This window comes from Vitis vinifera, chromosome 12 (assembly GCF_030704535.1).
Source record: "Vitis vinifera cultivar Pinot Noir 40024 chromosome 12, ASM3070453v1".
NCBI lineage: Eukaryota > Viridiplantae > Streptophyta > Magnoliopsida > Vitales > Vitaceae > Vitis > Vitis vinifera.
Window position 1 is genome coordinate 17,263,569 of NC_081816.1, and position 13,205 is coordinate 17,276,773.

The window sequence follows — 13,205 nt, forward strand, 5'->3', positions numbered from 1 at the left end:
ACATTAATTTGCTCTTCGAGCATCATGCTTGTAGAAAAGAAGATAAACATTGCCCAGAAATTAATTAAATTTCTCAAGCGAATAGTTGTCTCTAATCTGAAGGCAAGCATCAAATTAATAGTGATCCAATTGAACAAATTCTTATAAAAATTCTTATATCTATTCATCCCCATCAAACCAAATTCAATAGGGTTTGTGGATTTTTAGTTATATAGTTGATTTTATCACTAGTCCAGCTTCCTACAGGAAAATGCTCAATTGTGTATTCATTGATCAATGAGATGCACATATAACTAAATTCATGTCCTTGTAAACTTGGTTCACTAAATAATAAAGAAAGAACACATTTCCTAGTTTGAAAGGTCAAATTTCTTGACATCATCAAAGAAATATTTGAGCATTGAAATAAAGGAGATGATAAATTAATTTATTAGAGCCTACAATGCACCTTTTTATTTCATATTAGTATAAACTAATTCATACATTAGGTATAACGTCTTTGTTGTTTGCATGGAATGTTAGCCACCATGTCTTCAATAAAATGGCCTAAAGAAAAGTGCGAGGACCCACCATCTATCATGACTCTTCTACTTATTTTTTGCATTTCTTTCCTCTTCTGCCTCACTTCACTATCAATATTCATTAGGTTCCTCAATCCATTTTCAATCTCATGAGCACTTACAACATAATCATTATCCTTATTGTAATCTATTTTAATTTCTGTGGCCAACCCCAAATCTTTCACCATTTGAAATGCGTTGATTTGTTGCTCTGCATAGATTGGCCAAGTGGCCACAGGAACACCATACCATACGTTTTCTAGCAAAGAATTCCATCCACAATGAGATACAAATCCTCCAACAGCTGAGTGGGCTAAAACTGCTATCTGTGGAGCCCATCCAATCACCTTTCCAATTCTAGCCGTCCGATGTAAAAATCCTTCTAGTAGAACTTCCTCAATATTTTCATAGTCGCTTTGAAATTCCATTTTATCCTTTCGGGGAGGTTGGCAAAGGGACCACAAGAAGCGATGCCCATTGTGCTCTAACCCATATGTTATCTCCTTGATTTGATCCGCACCAAAGCTTCCCATGCTCCCGAAGCACAGGAAAATCACAGACGATGGAGGCTGATCGTCCAGCCAGCTCATGATGACACTAGCATCTTGTTGACCGCCACCAGATCCCATTTGGGTGTTGAGTATGGGTCCAATCGGATACACCGCGGGTACTGTACTGCCGGAAAGTGATTGAATAGCATGTGATTCAAGCTCAATAAATGTATTTACCAGAATACCCTTGACTTGTCTGAATCTCCTCGTGTGATAAAGAAGCATCTCAGCCCCTCCGCTTTCCTTGTCAATCATCAAAGAAGGGAAGGTCTTACCTGATAAGGATATACAATCAAGTTGAGAAAGTTAAAGGAGAAAATCAAGGGATTTCCACGTTTGAATATATGTAGTTATACCATTTATTTGTATAGTTACTCAATTTGTTTTGTTTCCTATTTCTTTGTAATCAGTTTCCTATTTTCATGCTCATACAATTTGTATATATGCTAACCACATCAATGAGAATCATAATGCAATAATTCTTCAATTTCTCTCTTCCAAAAATCCTTTATGGTATCAGAGCCAAGGTTTGTTCTTTAATTTTTTTTTTCCCAACCACGTTCTTCAATCTTCAGCAAGCCTTTCATCCTCCTCATTCCAATGGCCACTGAGAATTCTCAAATCATCATTCCTAATGCCCAGGAACCCATAAAACCACTAACCATGATTACTATCCATAACTCCATTAAACTCACACCCACCAACTATCTTTCTTGGAAAACCCAAATGGAAGCCATTCTCATCGGCTATGATCTACAAAAATTCATTGATGGATCCCACCCTACTCCTCCAACCACCATCACCACCAATAATGTTGTCTCTACTAACCCTGCATACCAAACATGGGTACGTCAAGACAAACTATTATTTGGAGCCCTTGTCGGCACTCTCTCACCTACTCTAGTTCCTCTTATCACCCAATCAAAAACCTCTTATGAAGCCTGGCAAATTTTGGCCAACACCTATGCTCGCCCATCTCGTGGCCATATCAAGCAACTCAAAGACCATCTTAAAAACATCACCAAAGGTTCTCAGTCCATTACAGACTACATGCAGTACATTAACACTCGGGCCGATGAACTTGCTGCTCTTGGTAAGCCTCTTGACCAAGAAGATCTGATTGAAAAAGTACTTGAAGGCCTTGATGAAAATTATCAGTCCATCATTGATGCTGTCAACGGTCGTGATTCCACCATCTCTTTTGATGAACTCCATGAAAAACTCATCAACAAAGAATTGTCTCTTCGCAATAAGATAAGCCCCTCACCCCTACCGGCATCTGCTCATGCCACCAATGTTCGCTCCACTCCATGGTCTGTCACCAATCGCACTCCTCGGCTCCCTGGGTCCACATCCGCACCCACTCAAGGTATCATAAGAAATTCTCCCACCAACACCCGTGACAACCGTCCTCCTGCTCGTCCATTCCTTGGTTGCTACCAATGGTGCAGTACTCAAGGTCATGTAGTCTCCCGTTGTCCTCTTTTCCGACAACAGTTTCCGCATGTGCAACCACCTCCTCGTCCTGGCAATTCATCACAGTCTCGACCACCAGCTCCTTGGCAAGCTCAAGCAAATGTTGCAACCACCATTCCCCCCAACACCACATGGCTACTTAATAGTGGAGCCTCACATCATGTCACCACTGACCTACACAATCTTGCTCTCCACAGTCCTTTTGATGGCACAGATGAAATTATGATCGGCGATGGCTCTGGTCTCCCGATATCTCACACTGGTTCCACCTCTCTTACCACTCCCTCTCACTCCTTTACTTTATCTAATGTTTTATGTGTTCCCACCATGAAACGTAATCTTATTTCTATTTCTCAATTTTGCAAGTCTAACAATACTTCCATTGAGTTTTTACCCTCTTCTTTTCATGTGAAGGATCTTCACACGGGGGCAATCCTTTTGCAGGGTCGAACTAAGGATGGTGTGTATGAATGGCCACTCTCCACTACCCAGTCACGTCCTCTAATTGCGTTTTCTAGTGTCAAGACCACTTTTTCCGAGTGGCATCATAGGCTCGGTCATCTTTCTTTGTCAATCTTCAAAAATATTATGTCTTCGTTTCATTTCGATGTCTCTCGTCCGTCCAATTTCAATTTTAATTGTAATTCGTGTCAATGCAATAAAAGTCATAAATTACCATTTTCTACTTCTTCTCTCCCTACCTTTTCCCCTCTTGAAGTTATATTTACTGATATATGGACATCACCAGTCTACTCTACTGATAACTTTAAATACTATGTCATCTTTGTCGACCATTTTACAAAATATATCTAGCTTTATCCCTTCAAACGCAAATCCGACACACATGATGTCTTTGTGCACTTTAAGGCCCTAGTCGAAAATTTCTTTAACCGTCCAATTATAACTCTCTACTCTGACAATGGGGGGGAATATCAAGCTCTCTCCTCATTCTTAACAATCAACGGGGTCTCACACCTTACTTCTCCACCTCACACTCCTGAACACAATGGGTACTCTGAACGTCGTCATCGTCACATTGTCGAAACGGGTCTTTCTCTACTTACCCATGCATCCATGCCTCTATCATATTGGCCTTTTGCCTTTTCTACTACTGTCTACCTCATCAATCGTCTTCCTACACCAACTCTAAACCACCTCTCATCATATTTCAAACTCTTTGGCACATTCCCTAACTATTCCAAACTTCGAAGCTTTGGATGTCTCTGCTATCCTTGGCTTCGCCCATACACATCCCCCAAACTCGAGTCTCGTTCCTCCCCTTGCATCTTTGTCGGGTACTTTCCCACTCAAAGTGCCTATCTATGTCTTGACACATCCACCGCTCGTCTATACACTTCCCGTCATGTCCACTTTGTTGAGTCAATCTTTCCCTTTGTCACTTCTCATACTTCTCTTCCTCGCGCCACTTCATCCACCATCTCTGAATGGTGCTCTATGACTTTACCAGTCGTGGCCACACCATCCGTGAATGTCGGCTCTGCTCCCCCATCAAGTCTACTCACTCCTACCGCACCAAGCCAATCCCAAGACCCAAGCCAAAATAATACCACCTGTGCCACACCTACACCAGAGCCCGATAGCCATTCCAGTGCGCCCGTACCAGAAACCAAGTGCGACTGTGCCAATAACCCACCCCTCCCGCCTACTCAAAATGACTCTAATCAACCACCCGACCTCTCACCCTCACCTCATGTCATAGTCACTCGCTCCAAACACAACATCCATAAACCAATTCAAAAGCTTAACCTCACAGCCCAACTCCAACAACCTACCCTTGAACCCACCACTGTTACCCAAGCCCTCAAGGACCCTAAGTGGCGACAAGCTATGTCTGCAGAGTTTGATGCTTTACTACGTAATGGGACATGGGACCTAGTGCCATCTCATCCCACTCAAAATTTGGTTGGTTGTAAGTGGATCTTTCGCACTAAATATTTACCTAATGGCTCCATAGACAGGTACAAAGCTCGATTGGTTGCTAAAGGCTTCCACCAACGCCCTGGCGTTGGCTACTCTGAAACCTTCAGTCCCGTCATCAAACCTACCACTGTCCGCCTTGTTCTCAGCCTTGCGGTCAACCAGGGTTGGTCACTAAGACAACTTGATATCAACAATGCCTTTCTTCAGGGCACTCTCACTGAGGATGTGTTTATGTCTCAACCACCGGGCTTCATTGATCGCGATCATCCTCATCATGTACGCAAGGCTATCTATGGCCTCAAACAAGCCCCACGTGCCTGGTATCATGAGTTGCGCCAATTTCTTCTCCAATTTGGCTTCATCAATTCCATTGTCGATACCTCCTTGTTCATCTTCAATAACCATGGCACCATTCTTTATCTTTTAGTCCATGTCGACGATATCATTATCACTGGGAATAATGTTGAAGCAGCGCAGACTTTCATTCAACAACTTTCTCAGCGTTTCTCTCTCAAGGACCTTGGCCCCCTAACATACTTCCTTGGAGTGGAAGTTACCTCCCACACCAATGGTCTTTTCCTCAGTCAACACAAATACATTGCCGATCTACTTAACAGAACTCACATGACTGAAGCCAAGCCTACTCCTACACCACTAGCAACTAGTCCAATTCTCACTTTACAATCAGGAACCCCACTATCTAACCCGACCGAGTATCGAACAATGGTTGGTAGCCTTCAGTATCTCTCCCTCACTCGGTCGGACATTGCCTATACGGTGAACAAACTCTCTCAGTTTATGCATCAACCGACAAGTGACCACTGGAATGCAGTCAAGCGTCTGTTGCGGTATCTCTGTGGCACCTTAGACCACGGCATCACACTTCGTCGGACCTCCCCACTAGCACTTCATGTCTTTTCTGACTCTGATTGGGCAGGTAACAAAGATGATTTCACCTCCACTAGTGCATACATAATCTATTTGGGTCACAATCCTATTTCTTGGAGCTCTAAGAAACAGCGAACTGTGGCTCGCTCTTCCACTAAGGCTGAATACCGATCGGTGGCCTCTACTGCTGCGGAAATTTGTTGGATTTGCTCTCTCCTCACCGAACTCGGTGTCACTCTTCCCCAACAACCAGTTATTTATTGTGATAATGTTGGTGCAACAAATCTCTATTCCAATCCGGTCTTTCACTCGCGCATGAAACATGTTGCCCTCGACTATCACTTTATCCGAGAACAAGTTCAAAATGGTTTGCTACGAGTGTCGCACATCTCTGCCTCTGATCAACTCGCCGATGCTCTTACCAAACCTCTTGCTCGTCCTCAGTTTGACTCACTCAAGGCCAAGATTGGACTTGCTCCACGGCCGTCCATCTTACGGGGACATGATAAGGATATACAATCAAGTTGAGAAAGTCAAGGGAGAAAATCAAGGGATTTCCACGTTTGAATATATGTAGTTATACCATTTATTTGTATAGTTACTCAATTTGTTTTGTTTCCTATTTCTTTGTAATCAGTTTCCTATTTTCATGCTCATACAATCTGTATATATGCTAACCACATCAATGAGAATCAGAATGCAATAATTCTTCAATCTCTCTTCCAAAAATCCTTTATTACCCGGAACTGAGTTAGCAAAACTCGGAACCTCCAACTCAGCACCCGAGTCCTTGAACTCATTGAAATCCAAGCCCTCATAATCATGGAGGAACTGAAGATGCAACAGGAAGCCAAGAAAAGCAGCGCTGGAAGAGAAGAAGAGATAGGAAGGCACCCCAAACACATCGGCCACATCAATCATGTGGGTGCAGAACATATCAATAACGAACCCAGCGAGCCGAACCGAGTTGGAGCGAGTGAGCTCGTGGACGGCGTCTCTAACGAGTGGTATGTGAGCATTGAGGAATTCAGAGAGGAAGAGACCAGATGGCGCCGTTCTGGAGCTGACCTCTAGACGAGGAAGTGTGACAAAACGTATGGAATCAGAGTCCGTGTCCATACCATCAATGGACTCAAACGGAAACTTCATGATGATGATCGTGATTGAGAATCGGGGGTCTCGCTGAGTAATTAGCTTTGCAATCTCCAGTGCAGACGCAAGGTGGCCGATGATAGGAAATGGGATGAAGACCAGTTCAGTTTGCTCCATCACTAACTAGCAGTTACTGCAAAGAGAGGAAAAATGGGATGTTTTGAGGGCTTTGCAGTGGTGTGACACTCTTATACTTGTGGCTGGATAGTATTGGAGGACAAAGGAAATGATGTCAGGGCTTTGCTGGTTCAATCAATTTTCCTTATCGTTTTTATATGATTGGTGGGTGGTCTTGGTTGAATATTGAGGCAAAAGTGGGTGGTTCTCGATGTATCCCATGTAATTTAATATAAAACCAGCAACGAAATTATGATTCATGTTCCCTGGACGAAGGGTTCGAATATGCTACACCTTTCAAATAAAGTTCTTGGGGATCTTTGGGCCAAAATTTGTAAAGCCATCTTCTATTGGTTTAAAGTTCTAAATAAAAATTATAAATGAATAAAAATATCTTAATATTTAAAAAAAAAAATTGATTTAACATAAATGAATGATATTTTTATTAATAAAAATTTTAAATGAATAAAAATATCTTAATATTTATTAAAAAAAAATGCTTTGACATAAATGAATGATATTTTTATTAATAAAAAATATAAATGAATAAAAATATCATTTTTTTAAAATTGCTTTAACATAAATGAATGATATTTTTATTAAAAAATATTATCATTTTCGATATATATTTTTTTTTAAAAAAAAGAGCATTGTTTGAATTAGAGACTATTTTAATCATTTTAATCAAATATCTATATATTTTTTTTCTAATGGTTTTTCATTAGCCAAAAAAAATGAGAAAGAAATGTTATGTTGATATTAGAAACATATTTCGGGGCAATACTCGCAATTTTTTGTACATAAATAGGATATATTAAATTAGTAACTTTTAAACCTATTTAAACTGATTCCGTTATCATATAGGTTGATTATTGGGATTTAATTATTGCTTTTGATTAGCCTTGTGAGAATATATAAGTCATAATCCAAAATATATTCAATCACATAAGAATATAAAAAATATTCAGAAAAACACTTATGAAGATTGTCTCAACCAATGTAGATACAAAAACTATGAGTCTATCGAGCACAATAAGAATCCACTAGATATAAAAGAATCATACACATTTTACCTAACCCAAATACTTCTTTCTATAAATGGTATATCAATCAATACCTACATGTATTCTTCAATCTACAATGCAATACTTTTCTATGCTCCTTAGTAGATCAGCTCAAAACCATATTATGGCTTAAGAGCTCAAATTTTCGACCTCTGCTTTTCATCGACTAGCAACATTTAATTTTCAGACTTGGTCTTGATTTTTTGAAGTATAGGAACTAAGAAACATAGTGGTTATCTTGTAGATTTTTTTAGTTTTTTATTTTAAACCCAAAATGAAATTTTCAAATCTTTTTCATACCTAAACCTTGGGCATTTTAGTTTTATCATATTTTGAAAACTTAATCTAGAAAATAAGAATTTTAAATCATTAATTTTCAAAAAAAATGCTAAACAAAAATACACCGAATACTTACGTTACTGCTAAAATATTCATTTTACAACACCATTGTACCATTTTTAATTTCAAACTCGAAACATAATTATATTTGAGCTTCAAATTTTGTGTCTTCAACTTGAATATTTTAGTATAATAAATTATAGTGAATTAGTCTTGATCTATTAATCTTAGTAAAATTTTCAATATTATAATACACTAACAAAGTTAACACCATATAAAAAGTAATTATAAAAACATAATTTATATCAAAAATAGTTAGAATTTTGGAAAAGTCTATTGCACTTAATCAATACGTCTTAAAATTCAAATTCAAATTTTCTTATTAAAGGAAGGTACAAATATATGAAACTAGATTACAAACAAAGGAGTATGAGGTATTAAATAATGGGACCAAAGTATAAAGCAATAAGATTAAGGTACAATGCAATGGGACCACATATGAGATACAAAGTAATGAGATCAAAGCTTAGGTTGAAGATTGACACAAAAGGTGGGTGATTATAGATTTCTCTCATTTTAACTTAAAACAAAGAATAAAAATATGATTTATGTTATGAAAGTTTAGATCTTGCTTATGATACCTAGAGGCAAATAGGCAATTCGTTCTTTTTAACTCAAATTTTTATTTCTAAATTTTTCTCTTATTAGTTCATTTAACTTAATTGTTGAATCATGTTCTTGAAAGATTTAGAATTAGTTTCTTGATAATTTAATAATTCTTGTCTTATTTCAAATATTTCTGTTGAATATAATGTATTTATAGTGTACAATCTTTCTTTCCTTTCTTAATATAGGTTACATATATGATAGTTAGTTCAACCTAACCTTCTATATATATATTTCTCTATTGTAAGAAGTTAATTATATGAATGAGAATTAAGGTTTTCTCTCTCTCTCTTTCAACATGGTATCAAAGCCAAGGGAGAAAACTTTATTCTTTTTTATTTACCCATGTAATTAATTATGGGAATCCGTCCAGTGACCGTGTTTCATTCCGGTCACCTTTTCCATCTCCTAAAGCTTTCTGGTCAGCCATATCGTGGTCAAAAAACCCTCATCACCGTCAACATTTTTTCGGCGATATTTTCCGGAGATTTTTTTTCGATGATATTTTCTGACACCGACCACATTATTAAGAGCGCAAAGAGATATCTGCAACTTTTCTCAAAGCACCGGAGCCAAAAACCGATCGACGAGTCATTTTTCTCCAACGGCCTGAATCCCACGGGCCAACTTGTGAGGGCGCGTGGCCCACTTTCTGGTGCCGAGCTTCTACCAACAAGCTCGTCCGGCACCGTCTTGCACTTCTAAGCCTCCATTAGTCCTCTCCAAACCTTGCTTCTCCATTTTTTTTGGCATTTTAGCCTCCGCGGGTCTTCTTTCAGCCTCCGACGGCAGCTCCCTTCCTTGGCCTAGACCTGTGTGTGCCTTGTGAAGGCCTTTTCTTCATCTCCAGTCACTTTTTCTCCTTTGTTTGGGTCCCGACATACCAAGTTCTTCTTCCACAGCTGTGATCCGACCTCCCTTTAGGGCTCTCTTCGATCCAAACGTGATTCAATCTCAGGTGAAGTGGATATGGCAACTAAAAATCCTATTTTTACATCCGTCATCTCTGGATCTCCTACTATCATATCGGAAAAATTGATTGGTAGTGAGAATTATCTCTCCTGGTCAACGTTCGTGGAACTCTGGTTTATGGGACAAGGTTATGAGGATCATCTTGTTACACCTGAGGATGTTATACCTGATGTTGACAAAGTGCAATGGAAGAAAATCGATGCACAATTATGCAGCGTATTATGGCAATCTGTTGATCCCAAAATTTTACATCATCTTCGTGCCTACAAAACTTGCTTTAAATTTTGGACTCAGGCTAAAGGATTATACACGAATGATATTCAACGATTTTATAAGGTGGTTTCTGATATTGTTCATGTGAGACAACAGGACATGGATCTGTCTGCTTATATTGGCTGGATTGCGTCTCTTAAGGAGGAGTTCTTAACTCTGATGCCCTTCATTAATGGTGTGAAGCTCAACAAATACAAACTGACAAGTTCTTTATGGTGTTAATCCTCATTGGCCTCCGTCCAGATCTTGAGTCTATTCGATATCAGATTCTTGCTAGTTCATCAGTACCATCATTGGATGATGTGTTCGCTCATCTCTTACGCCTCTCCTCTACTCAGATCTTGTCGACTAATGGTCCTTCATGTTCATCTGTGTTAGCCTCTTAGACTAACTCTCAAGGAGGACGTAGTGGCAATCAGGGTCGAGGACAACGTCCTCAGTGCACCTATTGTAATAAGCTTGGTCACACTCGAGATCTTTGCTATCAGTTACATGGACGGCCTTCTCGCACTGCCCACATTGCTCAATCATCTGATCCTCTGATATCTCGACCTGACTCCACTACGAGCTTCACATCTCAAAGTATCACCTTTACTAGTAGTGATTATGATGCCTATCTCCAATATTAGGCAGTCACATCAGCTTTTATTGCTTCTGTTGCCCAGACCGATAATGTCTCTATTTGCTTTACTCAGTCTCCTTCTCTTGGCCCGTGGATTCTAGATTCTGGAGCATCTGATCATATCTCTAGTAATAAACATCTTTTCTCCTCTATTACTACTACCTCTGCCTTACCTACTGTTGTTTTAGCTAATGGTTCCCAAACTATGGCTAAAGGTATTGGTTTGGCTCATCCTCTCCCTTTCCTACCTCTCCATTCTGTCATTTATGCCCCTAAGTGTCCTTTTAATCTTATTTCCATCAGCAAAATAACTCACACTCTTAACTGTTCTATCACTTTTTCTAATAAATTTATGATCTTGCAGGACCGGAGTACGGGGAAGACGATTGGCATAGGGCATAAGTCTCAAGGCCTCTATCACTTCACATCACCTTCATCTCCTACAGCTTGTATTTCGACCGATGCTCCTCTTCTCATTCATAATCGGCTGGGTCATCCTAGTCTCTCCAAGTTCCAGGAGATGGTCCCTCGTTTTTCCACTTTGTCGTCACTTGTGTGTGAGTCGTGTCAACTTAGGAAACATATTCTTGTCTCGTTCCCAAAGCGTTTGAATAATCGGGCAAAGTCTCCTTTTGAACTTGTCCACACTAATGTTTGGGGTCCGTGTCAAACTGCGTCTACTTTAGGATTTTAATATTTTGTCACTTTCATTGATGACTATTCAAGATGTACTTGGTTATTTTTAATGAAAAATCGAGCTGAGCTATTCTCTATTTTCCAGAAATTTTATGTTGAAATCCAAACACAATTCAATGTTTCTATTCGAGTGTTACGTAATGACAATGCTCAGGAATATTTTTCTACACCCTTTACTTCTTTTATGTCCTAACATGGGATCCTCCATCAGTCATCTTGTGCTCATACTCCTCAACAAAATGGGGTTGCTGAATGTAAAAATCGACATCTTGTTGAGACAGCTCGTACCCTCCTTCTCCATAGTCATGTTCCTTTTCATTTTTGGGGGGATGCTGTTCTTACAGCCCGTTACTTGATTAATCGTATGCCCTCATCTATATTACATGACCAAATCCCTCATTCCCTCCTTTTTCCTACCTAACCTCTTTATTTCCTTCCTCCTCATGTCTTTGGTTGTACTTGTTTTGTTCATACTCTCACACTTGGACAGGACAAGCTCTCCACTAAGGCTACAAAATGCATCTTCTTAGGATACTCTCGACTTTAGAAGGGCTATCGTTGTTATTCCCCTGACACTCATCGTTATTTTCTCTCCACTAATGTCACCTTCTTTGAGGACTCTCCATTCTTCTCATCTTCTGAATCTCTTCCCATTTCTGAAGTATTGCCACTTCCCTATATATCCCCCCATTTAGATGCGCTCTCTTATCCTTTTTAGGTTTATCATCGTCAACATTGTGTTGTTGCTTCTCCTCTCTCTTCCGTTGAGGTACTTGATGACTCACCTCCTGTCCCACCGATTTCTCCTACCCCAGCCTTGTCATCTATTGACTATTTACCTATTGCTCTTCGGAAAGGTAATCAATCTACTCGTAGTCCTCATCCTATTTATAATTTTTTGAGCTACCATCAATTATCTTCATCCTATTCTGCCTTTGTCTCTACTTTATCCTCTATTTCTCTTCCTAAGAGCACTAGTATGGCACTATCTCATCCTGGGTGGCGACAGGCAATGGTTGATGAAATGGCTGCTCTGCACTCCAATGGCACATGGGATCTTGTTTCTTTACCTCCTGGTAAATCTACAATTGGATGTTGTTGGGTCTACACTATTAAAGTTGGTCTTGATGGTCAAGTTGATCGCCTTAAGGCCCGCTTGGTTGTTAAAGGTTATACTCATATTTATGGTTGTGACTATGGTGACACCTTCTCTCCTGTTGCCAAGATTGATTCTGTTTGCTTATTTCTCTCCATGGCAGCTATGTGTCATTGGCTTCTTTATCAGTTGGATATTAAGAATGCTTTCCTTCATGGTGAACTTCTCGAGGAAGTGTATATGGAGCAACCACCTGGTTTTGTTGCTCAGAGGGAGTTTGGTTTAGTGTGCAAGTTACGCCGCTCTCTATATGGCTTGAAGCAGTCTCCTCGGGCATGGTTTGGGCGTTTTAGTTCAGTTGTTCAAGAGTTTGGAATGCTTCGGAGTGAAGCAAATCATTCAGTTTTCTATCATCATAACTCTCCGAGCCAGTGCATCTATTTGGTAGTTTATGTGGATGACATTGTCATTACAAGCAGTGATCAAGAGGGTATCCAAAGATTAAAGCAACACCTTTTCAACCACTTTTAAACCAAAGATTTGAGCAAACTCAAGTACTTTCTAGGACTTGAAATAGCTCAATCCAATTCAGGTGTGGTTATGTCACAAAGGAAGTATGCCTTAGACATCTTAGAAGAAATAGGTATGTTAGAATGTAAACCTGTTGACACTCCTATGGATCCAAATGTCAAACTTGTACTAAGACAAGGAGAGCCTCTAAGAAATCCTAGGATATATCGATGACTTGTAGGCAAACTGAACTACCTCACCATCACTCGGCCAGACATCTCT

At 39.6% G+C, this 13,205-nt stretch overlaps 1 protein-coding gene across 1 annotated transcript; it reads right to left on the reverse strand.

The window, feature by feature from the left end:
• Positions 1-400: 400 nt before the first annotated feature.
• On the reverse strand, positions 401-6,778 carry LOC100267535 (anthocyanidin 3-O-glucosyltransferase 2). Its single transcript, XM_002264512.4, has 2 exons — positions 6,157-6,778; positions 401-1,386 (listed from the first exon to the last, which is right to left on the reverse strand). The coding sequence occupies exons 1-2, from the start codon at positions 6,683-6,685 to the stop codon at positions 485-487; spliced, it is 1,431 nt and encodes a 476-aa protein (XP_002264548.1). The 5' UTR covers positions 6,686-6,778; the 3' UTR covers positions 401-484.
• Positions 6,779-13,205: the final 6,427 nt, after the last annotated feature.